The sequence below is a fragment of the Bemisia tabaci genome, chromosome 4, assembly GCF_918797505.1.
Source record: "Bemisia tabaci chromosome 4, PGI_BMITA_v3".
NCBI classification, from domain to species: Eukaryota; Metazoa; Arthropoda; class Insecta; order Hemiptera; family Aleyrodidae; genus Bemisia; species Bemisia tabaci.
Genome location: NC_092796.1, coordinates 4,065,748 through 4,082,937, shown reverse-complemented (window position 1 = coordinate 4,082,937; position 17,190 = coordinate 4,065,748). Strand labels below are relative to the sequence as shown.

The 17,190-nt window shown below is 37.6% G+C and overlaps 3 protein-coding genes across 3 annotated transcripts in view; all 3 read right to left on the bottom strand.

The window, feature by feature from the left end:
* The window catches only part of HemK2 (HemK methyltransferase 2), a gene marked incomplete in the record, with an annotated part of 278,137 nt that overhangs the window by 48,588 nt on the left and 212,359 nt on the right, over window positions 1-17,190 (bottom strand).
* The window catches only part of JhI-21 (Juvenile hormone Inducible-21), a 55,520-nt gene that overhangs the window by 1,138 nt on the left and 37,192 nt on the right, over window positions 1-17,190 (bottom strand). Inside the window, exons 5-9 of the mRNA XM_019042715.2 lie at window positions 11,342-11,465; window positions 4,242-4,442; window positions 3,299-3,533; window positions 2,800-2,892; window positions 803-916 (exon numbers count right to left, since the gene is read on the bottom strand). Of these exons, the coding sequence (XP_018898260.2) occupies window positions 840-916; window positions 2,800-2,892; window positions 3,299-3,533; window positions 4,242-4,442; window positions 11,342-11,465 (730 nt within the window). The 3' untranslated portion in view covers window positions 803-839. The remainder of the gene's footprint in view (window positions 1-802; window positions 917-2,799; window positions 2,893-3,298; window positions 3,534-4,241; window positions 4,443-11,341; window positions 11,466-17,190) is intronic.
* LOC109031274 (protein lethal(2)essential for life) lies at window positions 6,531-10,289 on the bottom strand. Its single transcript, XM_019042716.2, has 4 exons — window positions 9,884-10,289; window positions 8,681-8,876; window positions 7,809-8,030; window positions 6,531-7,172 (listed from the first exon to the last, which is right to left on the bottom strand). The coding sequence occupies exons 2-4, from the start codon at window positions 8,873-8,875 to the stop codon at window positions 7,080-7,082; spliced, it is 510 nt and encodes a 169-aa protein (XP_018898261.1). The 5' UTR covers window position 8,876; window positions 9,884-10,289; the 3' UTR covers window positions 6,531-7,079.

The window sequence follows — 17,190 nt, the reverse complement described above, 5'->3', positions numbered from 1 at the left end:
CAGACAAGTTGCAAAACCCTACTGCACGGTGCGCACTGGCAGCGGTAAGTTTGAATGCAATGCATTTCTCATGAAAGAAGCCAATTCCATGTCATACTGGCTATGATCAAGTGAGTTTTGGGCATGGGGAATGGATTTTAAAGAGATGCACTGTGGCTGACCTGTGTGGATTGGTCTTGTTTGTTTGTAATAGGTAAAGCTATTGTGGTGACACCGGTGTAAACAAAACAAAGAGGCTGAATGCTCAACTTCCTCTGGTGCATATTGACAGTTTGTCGGGCTAGTCTGCTTAATGCTTGCAGTGGAACAATGGCTTCATGTACTTAAACAAAGGAATTTAACACAAACAGAACATCAAATTCTTTGACAAATGTATTCAAATGCAATGTTGGAGAGAAGGAATTAGATTTCCTCCATGAAAGATATTCCTTGCGCAGGGTTGTTTTGGATGGAATTAGGACCACTGGATGAGACGGTAAAAACACTTGACTCATGATGAGCTGATGGGCTCTCAAATACCCCATAGACCAGACTCTGATGATCCTTGAATGTGCCTTATTAAAACTGAGCACAGGTGATCAGACTGGCTCATCCCCAGACTAAATTGACTAAAACCCAGCCAATGCACACTCAACAGGGCACATATCAATGATTGAACAGTCATATCTCTCATTTTAGACGCTTTCAACTGGCAATTCAGCAGACATATGTATGTATCTCATTAGTCTCCACACATATGTTACTCGCGGTAAAAATAATTTGAGGTTGTTTGAGAATACACAGAAATTAAAGAATAACTTACCAAGCTGTTTAGAATTCCTCCATCATCCATTGCTAGCCTAGAGACTGACAGGATTTTCTGACTCTTCTGGGCTCAGCACGAATAGTGCTTTTTGTAAGAAAACGGTGAAGTCATCTGAAAAGAATTACAAAATTTACCGATAAAACCCTGGTGAATAAGGAGGTTTAAAAATTTTGTGATAATCATTCTTGCGCAGGATCCAATTTAATCAGAGAGAGGGGGGAGGAGGGTAATATGAAGGAAGAAAGAGAGCAGGTTTTTGACTGATGACTTTTTTTGCCTCAATCTCAACACCGTACGAAGTAAAACGCCACAAAAAAAATTTAAATAAGAAAAATGTATCAATTTGGAGATGTAAGGGTGGCAGAACACAGGCGACAAGAGATAAAGAAATAAGTAAATCCACCTCTGTCATTAGAGTTGATATTTTACTGATATCTTCTGCCATTACTTATAAAGAGCAAAGTCATTTTCCACCAAAAACAAAAATTCACAGAATTATTCAAATAGAAAAAAGTTACAGAATCCGTTTCTATCTCAAAACAATTTCAGAAACTTCAAAACATTTTTGACATTCCCCAGGGAGGAGAACTTTAGTGCCATAAACGTCTGACATGGGTAAGACGGCTTAGGGGAGTGTTATGTAAATATGTTCCCCTAAAATACACCCACAAATGTTAGATCAAACCAAGAAAATGACAGTCTGAAGTTAGCAATCAACAAAAATTCTGATTTTTTGACCCAACTTAACAAAATTGCTTTCCTCATTATTTCTGACGTCTCTTTAACAAGGGATAGAAGCCCTTAAAATCTAAGTATTCACAATACGTAGGTATGAAAGAGACTTTTTTCGATTGTTTTGTCTTGGAAATAATAAAAATATTGATTACTATCACAAACGCAAAGGTTGCTTGAGATATTAATACAAAGTATGTAACAGTCACTGCTACTATGATGCCATAATCCAAAATTTCAACATTCGGCACTTGTGCTTGCTAAGGCAAATTAAAGAATTTTGGTCAAATAATACTAATTATCCGCTACTTTCTCATACATACATATAGGTCTCTTTACAGCACTCCCTCGGCTCTACGACTCCTAGCTTCCACTGCTCTCTGTCGAACCACAACCCTTCCCTTGGGGCATTGAGCACCTTAACATTTCTGCTTCAGTCCCCGCCCTCCAACCTTTCATTGGGCACCCTCTGCGCCTTCTCCCAGGTGGAACCCAATCAAGTACCTTCTTCGGCAGACTGTCTCCTACCATTCTCTGAACATGACCATACCAAATGAGCTGTTTTGTCATAATGTCATGCTCGATGGTCTGTTCGGCATCCATGATCTCCCGTACTGTCTCATTCCTGATGCAATCCTTTCTGGAAATACCAGTGGATCTACGCCAGAAGTCCATCTCTGTTCCCTCTATAACCCCCCCGGGTCCGCTGTTTTATCGGCCATATTTCACACCCATAGGTTACTATGCTCTTTATAATCACGTTGTAGATCCTCCTTTTGTTCTCTTTGGAGATCCTTTGGTCCCAAAGAATTCCATTTAACATGGCAATGGCCCTCCTACCCTGCATGTTTCTGTTCTTGATGGCCTGGTCCAATCTTCCACCTTGGGTGAGAAAAACTCCTAAATATTTGTAAATATCTCAGCTTCCAATATGCCGCCCACCATGTAATTTTATGCTTTACTGATTCTCGCCAACGATCAACTTCTCGGTTTTGCTGACATTAACCTCCAGGCCCCATTTCCTTTCCTTTTTTGGCTACTTTCTCAAATGTTCAAAACTAATAATGCCTTGCTGTCCAGACTATGCTATGTGTAACTGTGTAAGTCAGTCCTCGCCCATCAACTGATAGGCATTTGTCTTGTCAATAAGGCATCAGTTGGCGTGTGCCTTCTCGAATATTCTAGTCCAACATAAATCAACTGATTTTCCAAAAATTTTATTGAAAAATATGAATGAATATAACTACACAAGGATCACTTACTGTGTGCTGATTTCAATGCGAATGGTTTTGTCTTCCATTTGATACCAATGTAGTACACAGGCACTCCAGAGAGAATTATAAGTAATCCAACGACTAGAAAAAGAACAAAACAAAAAAACACAAAGTATGAAGATAAAAAATAAACGAAAATTTTTAGGTGGTATACCTGCTATGATTTTTCATACAGTAAAATAATAAGTTGACTCCACTTAGATTGGCAGCTAGTTTCATTTGTTTTTGTTTACGTTTAAAAATGTCTTGTTTTTGTTGTCAACTTGGGACTTTCTTTAAAGCGCCATTTAAAACGCTTCCAACTCTAATTTTTTGCGAAAAAAAAAATATGGGAAAAGTTGATGGGTCTAAAAGAAAATGAATGAAGACATTTTAGAGGCCGGTTAGTACACCTAATTTTCTTGCATGACTGAATTTTTATTGATGTTCAATCAATTGCATTTTTGTACCTGATAAAATACTAACAATTTCCAGATTTTACACTCACTTGTGTTAAACGGCTCTGCCACGACAGGCACCGACACCAAGAAGACACAGCAAATGAGAAACATAATGGGTAGAGCTGTGTGCACTCTGATGGGGCGTGGCATGTCAGGTTTGGTGTGGCGCAAGTACAAGAGACCTGCTATGCATACTCCGACTGACAGCCACAAAACTTGACTGAAGTAGTTGATCAGAACGAATACATTGGTAGAACACAACATTAGGAGTGACATAAAACACTGTAAAGAGAACACAAGAGTTTAGGGAGGGCAACAATCTTGTTCCGCCCATAAATAAGTATAACACATGTGAAAATTTCAAGGAGTCTATCTTGAATGGTTGTGAAAATCAATAATAAAATATTTCACGTGAAAGGTAGAAATTTTAGAGGGTTTTTACAGATTCAATGACTATACCCATTTCATGAAGTGGGATTTTCTCCTTAGAATCTGCATTTCTTAAAATCGTTTTCAGAAATTTCTTACAAAAAAGGTGGCAATTTTGCCCTCCTAATTTTCATTAGATTTAAAGGAATTTGTCCGCTATTAATAATAGAAACATTTGCTCTATTTGTATGATTGATGAACATTGCGAGGGAGCAAAACTGCCATCAGCACACTTTAAGTTGGTGGCAACCCTGTTCATGAACTCATTGCAGCTATAGAGGATTCATGTTTTATCATATGATAACAAATTGACCGCAAACCTCCTAAAAAATTGATGTTAGCAATAATTTTAGTACAATTTTCACATACTTGTCTACATTTTGCAGAATACGTTTTTCAATAGCTTAGAAAAAATGACTTTACCAACCTCTACAAAAATATCAAAGGCGTCCAAATATCACTCCTCGCATTCTGTTTTTATGCTGAGGCTTCAAAATTGAGGTACCTGTATTTTATTTCAATTAAAATAAATGCCTACCTAAAACCACCAGAGGTACTTACTGTGAAGAGAAGGGAAGGAATTGGAGTGCATCTTTTTACGTGTATGAAGGAGAATATTGGAGGAAGATGTCCCTCTTGAGCACCAGTGACAAAAAGACGAGCTGACGTAAACAAAATACCATTAACTCCTCCAAATGTTGACAAGGCCACAAAAACAGGGACAGCCCAGCGTGCTTGTCCAAACATACGGTCCCCAAATGACTGAAAGATGGGAAAAAATTCAAAATGCAAGATTAATTTAAACAAGATGAGAGTGAATAAAGTGCAGCATGTGCGAAAGAAAGGCTAATACAGGTGTATCAGTGAAAAAGTTGGCAACAACAGAAAGAGTGATCTGAAAATTCCCGACTTCAATTCTTAAGATGGCTACAAGTGATTAATGAAACTTTAGGGATCATTCTTCAAAAACGCAATAGTGATTTTGTATACAGATTGCTACTGGCAAAAAGTGTGTACTTTAATTGGAACATTCGAAAATATTGAGTTATGGTTTATTTTTTCAAGGAGAACAAATCAATTTTTTCCTTGCAATTTTGTGTGATTTCTTTTAGAATGAGCTAGGAAAACTCATAAAAAATGTCTATAGAAACCGATGATTGATTTTCCTTTAGAAAAATATAACATAAGCGGAGATTTTCAACATCGTAATCTGAAGTACGCACTTATCAACTTCAGCCATGAAATCCATTTAGGTACCACACTTTCAAGGTACGGTGCCCCCTTCACCCCTTCCCCTTTGCTCCCCTTGAGCAAAGGGTGTCCCTCCATCATCCTTTGCCCAGTTAATTTTTGAGCCCAATGAGGCAATGAGGAATTTACAGGTGTCTGTTTGATGAATTTCGTGTTTAAGTGGAAACTACTGAGTGAACTGAACACAAGGATACCCGTGGTTCATGAACTGAACAATTATCAGCGAAAATATGACAAAATGATCTCATCTGCTGAAATACAGGTTTTTAAATGGGAAATGCCGCCAGATGACGTCACTAGGCGGTGCACTTTCTCACTTTTAAATCTATTTTAACACTGTTTCCCACATGAGAAAAAAGTTATAAAAAAATACTGTGAAATCAGCTCTTTCAGCACTTTCAGATGAAGCAATAAAAAATTTGCATGCATATTTTCCACTGCCCCTTTGAGATAATTCTTTGAAAGAAAAAGGAACTGAAAGGATATCAGCAACAATAAGTAGTATGGTGGGAAAACCAAACTTCGGTTCAACTTCCATCATCAGTTACCTCACAGAGACCATAAATATACCTACTGAAATCCCTCATCCATCCATGCTTTCCAAGGAACAGACTCTTTATCCTTTTATTCTTCCTTACTAAATATTTTATCATTATTATTATTGATCACTTGGTGAGCTAAATACCTATCATTTCTCTCCTTTGAATTTTATTAGAACATCTGAAATCCCCACTAAATAATCACTTCTGGCTCTTCAAATTGTGAACAAATTAGATAACAACATGGGTGGTGATAAGCTATGATATACATCAGAGTTGCTTGGAGAATTCAGGGGCTACGCGGGAGATAAACACTTTTCAGTTGCAGGGTTGCTGAACTCCCCAAAACTTTCATTAAAAATAGAGAAAACTAATGCATGCATTTCAGTGAAATTTTTGCTGAATATTCTTCATAAATCTACTTTCAGCCAAAGAAACAAATTCAATAGAACACCCATTGACTATTCCATGACATGTATTGCGACTAAGATACTTGAACATAGCGAGCAAGAACACACCTGAGATATATTTACAAACTTAAACTGGAATTGATTTCTCCCCACTTCAAATTGGGTCGCTAATACAATTAAGTTGCATTTACAAAAAGGAGCCAGCGCAAATACAGGGTTGTAAAAATGATACTGCTTCATAGTCATCTATGAAATCTCCCAGAAAAGCGATAAGTTTGGACATTCCACTAAAGAATTGTTTGTTTTAAGGCAAATAGTTGTGTAAATTTTAGTACTGTACATGTATCAAGTATTTTCAAAGGAAAAGGAGAAGTTGCACGATGTTGAAAACACTGAAATTGTGCTGGTTCCATTATGCTAAATGCAATTTAATAAGTGATGTTATAATTTGCACAATCGAAACAATTATCAAAATTTATCATTTCTCTTCCTAAGGACCATTTGGAGCATACCACACTAAAGGTGTGGGGAAAAAGCGTAACTTCCGAAAACCTTCTAGCCTGATTTTAAGGTGTGTGTCGCAACATAATTCTTGATACTTCAAGTAAATAGGGAACAATGAGCTCATATGATGAGAGTGCAAAAGGCAGTAACTTTTGACTGGAAATTTTATTTAAAAAAATAATAAAATTTACATAAATAGTAGCAGTCTCACAAGAACAGTACAGTAATTCATTTCATGTTGACAATAACCTAGAACAAAATACCTTCCAAGTGAATTTCTTATCACTACTTTGTATAATGTAACAATGGAGCAGACTTAAAAATAGTTCTAAAAGTTAAAAAAGTACAACACACGGTGGTAATTTCTTGGTGGTGGTGAAAAGAGAACACGTGCTAACTGTAGCACTCTGCTTACACAACACTTACGATGATATCCTGTTATGAAAAATACATGGTTTTTTTTAGGAATTTTACTATTGCTCCGTGAAAACGATAGTACAATTATTGACGGGGCATAATAGTATTTAAAAGGGAATTTATGTTTCACTTTCACTGTTTAACATTTCTTGATACAAGCTGGTTCTCAATGATAGGAACAAAAATAAGTAAGTGAAAATATTTACAGTACAAGGAAAAAGGAAGAAGCTCATTGAGGAGAAAGAGGAAAACTCAATTAGACATCAAGGTAGGATTGATTACTTCTTCTTCGCTTGTTCCTGTTTGATTGCGGGAGCATTGGTTTTAGTAATTGGAATTTGGCGCTCACTGCCATTCTCATTGGTGATAGCCTGCAACAGAACAAAGAAATACATTAATAATCTCAGAGTGACTAGTTGCACAAATTACAACTTACGAACACTGATATGTTCTGAAAGTTCATTACATTCATTCATAGGAGGCTTCGTACAACATCAATATCATTTGCAGACAATAGGTACTTAGCCCTACAGTAAAATTGAGACTCTAAAAGAAAGATAAATTAACGGTTAAATAAATTAAGGTAGAATTCCTGGAGGGATGTTAAGGATGCAAGTAGATACAAACTTTCAGTCTATTTTCCTGAGAAATTGCGTTATTTTTCAAAGGAACTACATAGCTTATTATAATAAATTATGCTCCAGATTGGATCAACTGATGAAAAAAAGCTTTCTGTTTAATTCTTTATAACAAGAGGGAAAAGGTTATAAGTTGGGTTAAATTACTAAAAAAATCAAACACCATATTCTTTCTATACTTTAAAATTAAGATACTGACACAACATTATATCCACATACATCGAGAGCACAATTAGCACCAGATTCTATTGTTTATCTTCTGGTGAAACGCGATAAAGAATCTAGAAATTGCCACTATGTATATGAGTAGATATCAATCTCAAAAGTGCACCTCAAAAGTTATTTTATTGACGAGGACTTTAGGCTTACCTTTGGCGGAGCATGTACAGAGAGAACACCATCAGATGAAAGACTTGAAGTCAAGGCTTCCGCATTGACGTCTTTAGGGATGAGATAACGCCTAGTGAATTCCCGAGAAATAAAACCATGCTCATCACTGCGTTCTTCGTGTTTGGCGTGGATGGTAACATAATTGTCACTGACTTTGACATTCACTTCTTCAGGTTTGAACTGCTGCACATCTAAGTTCACCTGAAATCAGGAGTGAAAAAATTGATTAGCACATAGCAAAGTGGAAAATTTTAAGGGTTTCATCTTCATAAATGAGTGCCTACAGTAAATTATTTTCACTGGCTACTTTCTTACTAAACACCTCGTCTAAGTCCAAAGGCCAAGCATCTAAAAGCTCAAGCTTTGATGAATAGTGCATATTTATTGGAATAGCTTGTAATTGCCTAATATTTTGTTAGAAAAACCTTAACAAGAAAAGCTTCAGACACCCTTTTTCAATCACTATCATATTAGTTGACAGTGTATAGCAAGATACCAACTGTGTAAAATATATATATCGACGGTGTAAGTCGGCAATCACATAACTCGTTTGCGGTGTCTGAAAATCTCCGCCTCTTTGTTATTTTTTTAAAGGAGAACAAATTGACATCATTCCTTGAAGTTTTTGCAGAATTATCTTCGCACAGAGAAGAAAAATCACGGCAATTTTAAAGAATTGTCGTTGAGTAGTTTTCCGTGTAAAAAATAACTTTGTACATTTGGTATATTGTCGTGGGTAGAAATCCATAAATCAATTTTCCAGAGAGTGATAGCAGTTGAATTGTTGAGAAAATGGTACAAGATATTAAAAGAAGCTTAAGTACATGGATAGAAAATAAATGAGAGCTCACCTTAAATCCATCTTTATCGTGCTGTACTGATGAAGTCCCACTCTCATTTTGGGGAAGCAGTCTCCATGGCCGCATATAAAACGGGCGAATGGCAGTGATAGATGGCAGATCATCATTCCACAGTCCAACACCGAAGTTTTGGTCATACACTGTTGGACGGTTCAATTCTTCCAACAAGTAGGGCAAGAGAGACATCCTGGAAAACGAACAAAATCATATGAACTATTGCTGCTGGAGCAAGGATAAACACTTGGAAAGCTTGGGCTTTGAATATGGCAGAAGAAAAAAAATATGGACGCAACAATCACAACGGGATTTTACAGAGAAAAGGTTGTACATGTACATATGCAATGTGATTGTCATCAGATCTTCTCTTAGGTAATAACACATGTACACAGCTCACTTGCCCATACACACATGAAAAATTAACATTAAAACATAACATTAAAAATTCTTGCTAGCACACATGGAGCTTTATGGGCACTGCATATGCAATACTAGTGGTTGGAATGCTGATCCAGCACAACTTCCTGCCTTAAATTTGGAGAATATTTCTTTGAAAAAAATTTTTTTTTTCTCTGAAAAATGGCGCTTGTGATTCTGCCTTCTCTGGACATTCTGAAAACCCCTGGTGCTTGTGGTATTTTGTATTAATTAAACGGAGTTTATCCCACATTAATTAGTTTATAATCTAAAAAAAAATATTATTGTGTTAGTATGCAGGTAAGTAAGTGTAGCATGATCTAATAAATTCAAAACCATCCATAACAGAAAATGACGAATTGCTCCGGGTCATTCCCAATGTCGTTGATACTGAATTTGTAAAATCAATCCCAAAGAGGAGCAATTATCCAACTAGGCGCTTGTGATACTTTGATCATGTACGGCGCTTGCAATACCAAAGATCATCAACTTTTATCAATTTTTATTCATACTTCTATTTTTTGGTTCCAAAAAAATTGTTATTTTCCTACTTAATGCATCTCTTTATTTCGAAATTATGCATAACTTAATTTCAGTAAAAATGACAATTGTGATACATTGGCCTGAAGGTCATGGCACTGGCAAAATGAGTAAGTAGATGCAGTCTTGAAATAATAATGGTGATTACTAGGTACGGTTAGCAGCATAATAAAGAAAAGGGGAAAGTAAGGCATTGTTGGAACTTGGAATCTATTAATGTGAAAGTCACATAATGCTTACCTGATGAAAAAATTGGTGATGTTCTAGATGTAGAAAGTTTCAAGAGGTTGATGCAGTGGCACGGAGAACTTCTAACTGTTGAGGTACAAACAGTTAAAATCTGAATCGTTCAAACACTATCAGGCAGGAGAGGTGCTTTACAAACTCTTTCCACTCACAAAATATCGAGAGAGAACACAGAGCAACGTTAGTAACGCTTCACTCACGAAAACGGCAGATACGATGCGAGAAACTAAACTGATAAACGTTGGCGAGCGGCCGGCTCTTTTATATCACAACGGTATCTAGAACATTCTGCCATAGAAAGATCTGGAAACTGCTAGATTTGAATGAACCGCCGTTGCGTATTGTTTACCCACGTTGTTCAATGGACCAACTCATAAGTCTCAATCTCTTCTGGAACTTTCCAGAGATTCTTTACAGTTTTCTAAATTGAACTTGAATTATTTACAAGTACTGAATACTTAGTGCAAAATACCCTGCAAAAATTCGTTCTTTACATCGGTCTCAATGAACGAATAATTATTTCTCTTATTTCTCTTGTGTGCACTCGCCAAAAACTACAGTTGGGTAGTTTGTGTTCCGTGGCAGCACTGTATTACTGCAGCGCAGTTGCCAAGTCTCGCGAAAAATCGCCGATTTCATGTCGGCTTGCCAATTCTCCGTTTATTTCCTCTTACGTTGCTTCGGGAAAATGTATTTTTAATAGCTTTTCCAATGTAAATCGCAGTTTCAGTCACTAAACGTCGGGATTCTATACAAAAAAAAAACAAAAAACAAAAAAAAAATATCATGATGAAAATATTTGAAAAATTCAATTTTGATCCCCTTTCTCGAAAAGCACGAACTCTTCACCTTCCGGCCACAGTATTACAAGCGCCGTGCGACGTTTCAAATTTCCGCCGTTATTTCATTTTTTTAAAGAAAAATTGTTTGTTAAATCTGTATAAAAATTTCACTGAATTCCATCAGCAGCACAAAGAAAATTCAATGAAATTTTCGGACAGCTTCGTTTAACAACTTCTGTGTAAAAAATGAAATGGCGGCGGAAATTTTGAAACGTCGCATGGTGCTTGTGATACTTTGGCCAGAGGGTGACGAATTGATGATTATACCTATTAAAAAACTTCTGTTTTCTGCTTTTCTTTTCTTATGCCTCATTCTAATTTCTCTACTTTACTTTCCAATAAACATTGATAGAACACCAAGTACTTACATATTCTATTTTTTTTTTGGCAACTTAAAGAGAGCGACGTAACAAGACGAGACCAGACTTCATAATGCCACACCAGAGGCTCTTTCTCAGTTATTTGAGCTTGAAAAAGTAATTGGTGATAGGAATGGAAACCAATTGATTGCTAGGGATCCGAATTTTGCAGCTTTTCGGTCCCCCGGCCCCCTTCAAAGATCAAAGTGGGGTCCATTATCTCTCGTGAATGAATTACTGGACTAACTTACGACTGCAACAGCTGGCGAGGTGAGCATTTCATGAGCAGGGACCACGGCAAAGTAGGCCAGATTTGCTGTCACATACACAATTGTTACGATCGGCATCGCTATCCATATAGCTCGCGGTAAATTCCTGCCACAGAAAATTACACTAAAGTTAGTAGGTAATACACAGCAAGTTCTATAGTGAAGCTATAACCATAGCTCGTTAGTGTTTCGTGAAAAATTGGAGTAAGTAGTAATTGAGACGATTTTCCAAACTTGGGACGGCTGGGGCGGTCAGGGTCGGACTGGCCATGAGGCCAATCTGCCATTGGCAGAAACGCCCTCTTTAGCGCGTATACGCGCCCTTCTGACAGATGCGGCAAAATGGGAAGAGAAAAAAAATCAGGGCCGAGAAAAAATGCGGAAAATTCATAAATGAACGAGAGAATAGAAAGTAGGAGTAAAGAAAGGCGGGGCAGCCCCGGGGGGTTGGGCTCCTTGGATGCCAAGGGAGGCACCCCTGGGGGTTGGGCTTCTTGGATGCCATGGGGGGCAGCCCCGAGAGTTGGGTTGCTTACATGTCGCAGGTGGGGCGGCTCCCGGTGGGTTGGGCTCCTTGGATGCCAAGGGGTACAGCCCCGAGGGTTGGGTTGCTTTGATGCCAGGTGGAGCACCCCCGGAGGTTTTGCAAAGACCCTCACCTTGGAACAGGCCCATTGCGTATTACATTACTGAAATTCGTACTCTGTTGCCTTGGCCAATGATTTGCCTTCAATTAGCCAGCTATGCAAAATGACTGCCATGGCGCACGAATAGTGGTATCAGAATTTAGCATTCAGATTACGGACTCGGTTGAAGGCGCTCCTCTGTATTCTATGTGCGTGGCCCTGACAATGATGTTGACCAAAAATGTTCATAATTTTGGAGTCTTCATTCGAGCCGTAATTTTGAAAAATGCCCGAAAAATAATATTTATAAAATAATATCATTATATTAGAAAGTCAATTCTCTGATTCACTTCTTGATGACTATGGTATTGGATCAACTAAAGCTTCTAAATAATTTTTCAGTATGAATAAATTCTACTTTTAATCTTGATCAAGAGCAGGTTCAAAACGCTAATAATTGCAGAAACGCGTATCTCGAGATTAAATGTCATTTTCCAATCATACAATGCTTGATCTGGCCATATGAGATCAAACTAAATTTTATCTGACGAGGAATTGTAAGCGTGAAACTCTTTTTTCAGTCTTTAAATAATCCAAATCCGCCAACAACAGGTCTAACACACTAATTGTAAAATGCGTATCTTGTGATGAAGTGTCGATTCTTAGTGCCAAAAACGTGAATCACGGCATTTCTGCCGTAGGTATTTTCTAACAGTCCGAGAAATTATTCAAAATGCTGATGGAGTCTGAAAAAACATCTTATTCTTGCTATCCTCAAGAATTATTACCCTTCTACTGACAATAAAGAGGATTGTCGAGGGCGCGGTGGAAAGAATATAAAACGCCTTCAACTGCGTGTGATACTGTGCAACACACCGAAGTTGATATAGTTGTATTCTTAGGTTGAAACCTAACTCAGCAATTTTGACGCCGAGCGGTGTGAAATTCTCAGTTTTCGTGAATTTCTTCTTCGAGGAACGAAATAGAAGGCGGGAGATTTTTAACCGTACGTAGAAATTAAATACTTGTCATGCGATCAACGCGTGCAGAGCGAATATCACTCACAGTCAACACATCAAGACTTCACTTTCCGTAGGGCGCGGCTGAACCAATATAAAACGCCTTCAACTGCGTGTGATACTGTGCAACACACCAAAGTTGATATAGTTGTATTCATAGGTTGAAACCTAACTCAGCAATTTTGACGCTGAGCGGTGTGAAATTCTCAGTTTTCGTGAATTTCTTCTTCGAGGAACGAAGTAAAAGCGGGAGATGTATAACCGTGCGTAGAAATTAATTACTTGTCATGCGACCAACGCGTGCAGAGCGAATATCACTCAAAGTCAACACATCAAGACTTCACTTTCCGTAGGGCGCGGCTGGACCAATATAAAACGCCTTCAACTGAGTATAATACTGTGCAATACACCAAAGTTGATATAGTTGTATTCTTAGGTTGAAACCTAACTCAGCAATTTTGACGCTGAGCGGTGTGAATGCATGGAGTCTGAAAGAAGATCTTATTCTTGCTATCCTCAAGAATTATTACCCTTCTGCTAACAATAAAGAGGAATGTCGAGGGCGCGTTGGAACCAATATAATATAATTGCAGAAATGCGTATCTGGTAATCAAATGTCATTTTCTGAGCATTCAATGCTTGATCTGGCCATATGAGAACAAACTAAATTTTATCGGACGAGGAATTGTAAGCAAGAAACTCTTTTTTCAGTCCATAAATGATCCAAATCCACCAAAAACAGGTTTAAAACACTAATTGCAAAAATGCGTATGTTGTGATGAAGTGTCAATTCTTAGTGCCGAAAACGCAAATCTCGGAATTTCTGCCGTATTTTCTAACAGTTCGAGAAATTACTCAAAATGTCTCTAAAGTCTCAAAAAACATCTTATTCTTGCTATTCTCAAGAATTATAACCCTTCTACTAACAATAAGAGACATGTAGACAGTTTTTTATACTCTTCTGGAAAATCGAGTTTTCCGAGATATGCACTTCTGCAATTTCACTATCGACAAGTAACGCCACAAAGAAGTAAAACTCGGGTAGCGTGAAAGGTAAAATGCTTGGTTTCAAAATTGGACGAAGTAGAAATTCTAGTTCTAAGAACCACGCGGGTGAATAGATGCTGTAATATCTCAGATAGGAAAAGGAGGCGCGTTGATGACGGCGAAGGGATACAACTATTCGCACATGATGGATGTCCGTGTTGCATCTCCGAAATTGAAGGCGTGATGGCGCAAAGCGAGAACTCGCAATGCTCCGTTCTATATGTATTGCCAATGAGGTGCCGCTCACAATCACATTTGGAAGAAAAAATTAAAACACGCGGCTCGATTACGTCTCGATTTTGTTCCTACTCAATTTCCCCTTCTTTTTTCATTTTGAACTCTGATTCTTTCTTTATGATGTATTTTCAAACCTATCTAAAGAATATAGCCAACTAATGAATTCTAAGAAAATTTTTGGATGAACAAAAAAAAACTCGAAGCCAAGTTCAAAATAAGAGTTCAATTAGTTCTTACTTATTTTCGAGGAGAAAAAAAATCACTTGGAAAGTACCAATTTCCTACTTTTTCCCCAATAAAACGTATCTAGAAAGGTGGCGCAAGAAAATGAGTATAATACATTAAGAATTCTCTCTAGGGAAATAGAGATTACATATAGAAAAAAATGGACCTATATTAAGCTGGACGGTTTCCTTTAAACCTTTTTTCTCTCTAATTTCTAGATATCTTTCACTTGTTTGTGGTTTTTGTGGTATTTCATTACAAATTTTTTCAGGCAGAAAATAGCTTCGCTGCTAGGGGGGAATTCCGCACTGGAACTCGGCCACGAGAAGTTGGAAGGATCGAGAGAGCGCGGACTGAAAGCTTTCTGCTTGATTTAAAGACTGATAAATAATACATGACTCAAACAGGGATGCAGCTAGACCCGAAAGGATTTCTTCGTAGTGGTCTTGAAAGGGTTGCTCAATCCTCCCTCCCGCAGACCACCCCACGAGACCGACCCGTTTAATTTCACAATAGCGAAATAGCTCCACCGCGCTGCTACTCCTACCTGTTGCATGGATACCACCGCAACCACTTGTTGAGAATTTCGCAGCCTACCGTCAGTCTGTATTACGAGATATTGCTGATAAACATTTTGTGACAATGGAAGGATAGCTATGGTACTTATTGTTAGTCGATAAATACGTATCTATTTCTGTTGCAGACATTTCAAATTTCCGATTGTGTTTTACTCATTGATTTATTTAATTCAATTTATTTACGTATTTATTTATTACTTGAAAATAATAAGCAGACAAGAATTCTTACATTTTTTACTACTCCACAGCTAAAACTTTAAATTTCCTCTCTTATAATACGCTCTTCCTCTCTTTTCCTCTCTTTTTCTCTCTTTTCCTCTCTCTATCTAATTTTCTCTCTATTCTCATAATACGTATATCATTATTTCCCTGACATTTTATTTATGTGCCCCTTTTTCCTCTTGACTTCCCAAATTTTTATGTTCCACCTCACTTCAGGGCCCTTGTAGCCAAAATATGCTTTGGAGGAAAATTAATGCTATATACTACCACTATTTATTTCTTTATAACTTAAAAAAAAAAAAAAAAAAAAAAAAAAAAAAAAAACTAGCTTAAAGAGAAAAAGTAGGCGTAGCTCCTTGAAATAACCCGATCCCTCCAGGATCAGAGGATGCGAGTGCTAATTCGATTAAATGGCACACCAGCTCATCGATGTGTAGGCTTTTTGGGGGGGTCCAGTTTTAAAATAAATAAAGCTGTGAAAACCGTATTTTACGCTTTTAACGTAATGCGCAGGTAGTTTCGATCGTTTGTCTATAAGAAAATTTCTTAGTGGTAGAGAATTCTTATCGAAATTGATCGTTGAACTCAAATGAAGCCTAAAAAAAACGCGCCTGATGAGCTCAACGGTGACTATCATTTTCGGGAAACGAAAAAACGCGTTTACGGTTTCCTTGGTAACCTTTGTTCGCTATCAGCTCATGTTTTATTTTCATTACCTAGCCAAGTCGACGGAGTTTATACTTCCTTTCTTCACTAAATACATTGACTAACACCTGAGATAATCCTCTCTCCTCTCTGGATAATTAAATAGTTTTTCACTGAGAAATTTCCGGAGAAGTGGGAGAAAACTTCGGTTTTTCATCAGAGAATGATGTTTTTTGAATCAGGAGATGGTCAGGGAATGCGCATGGCCAAGAATTCCAGACAAAACGACTAAGGAGGAAAATTATAAAACTAAATCTATTTCTTGGGCGGCCCATACTTAGACCGAGTTCATCGGAGAGAAACCAACCCACATCAAGTTGGACGTATGTATGCTAAAAGGAACTATGATACATGCAAAGCCTGTGCATATACTTCCTTTTAGCATAAATACGTCCAACTTGATGTGGGTTGGTTTCTCTCCGATGAACTCGGTCTAAGTATGGGCCGCCCAAGAAATAGATTTAGTTTTATAATTTTCCTCCTTAGTCGTTTTGTCTGGAATTCTTGGCCATGCGCATTCCCTGACCTTCTCCTGATTCAAAAAACATCATTCTCTGATGAAAAACCGAAGTTTTCTCCCACTTCTCCGGAAATTTCTCAGTGAAAAACTATTTAATTATCCAGATTCCTGGGTATGATTATTTGGATTTTACTTCCAATCTTCCAGCCGATTCTTTGGCGCACATTGACATTTTTAATTCCAAAAACCTTCCTGGTGTTTGCATTAACTGGTCAATAAAATTCCCTCTATTATGTTGATGAATTGAAGATTCAAATATACAATTCAAGAGGTAAATCATAGCTGACCAAGTTTAGACCTGAAAATGAAAAGTATCTAAGCGATTTATGAGAAGATCCCCGATTTCTGGATAGGGTGTCTTGTCTACTTTAGCAGGCTGGCTAAAAATCAGTACTTTTACAGTACTTTTTCACTACATTCCCAAGAAATTCAGTACCTCCTCCGCAGAAAAATTCAGAACATTTTCAATACCTCCTCCACAGAAAAATTCAGAACATTTTCAGTTCCTCCATTTCACAAAATTCGAAAAATTTCAAAAATTTGAATTTCTCGTTCAAATTGGGACAAAAGTGACAAAAAAATTCCGGACCTTCTAGCGGAATTTCGCACTTCTCCAGTACTTCCGGACCGCCTTTAAAAAATCAGTGCTATT

What these genes read in the sequence shown, in the direction of transcription:
- LOC109031274 (XM_019042716.2), bottom strand. Translation starts at nt 8,875, where the DNA reads ATGTCTCTCTTGCCCTACTTGTTGGAAGAATTGAACCGTCCAACAGTG. An exon ending in ACGATAAAGATGGATTTAAG is followed by an intron (nt 8,031 to 8,680) that starts GTGAGCTCTCAT and finishes TCCTGATTTCAG; the next exon opens with GTGAACTTAGATGTGCAGCA. An exon ending in CTGTACATGCTCCGCCAAAG is followed by an intron (nt 7,173 to 7,808) that starts GTAAGCCTAAAG and finishes GTTCTGTTGCAG; the next exon opens with GCTATCACCAATGAGAATGG.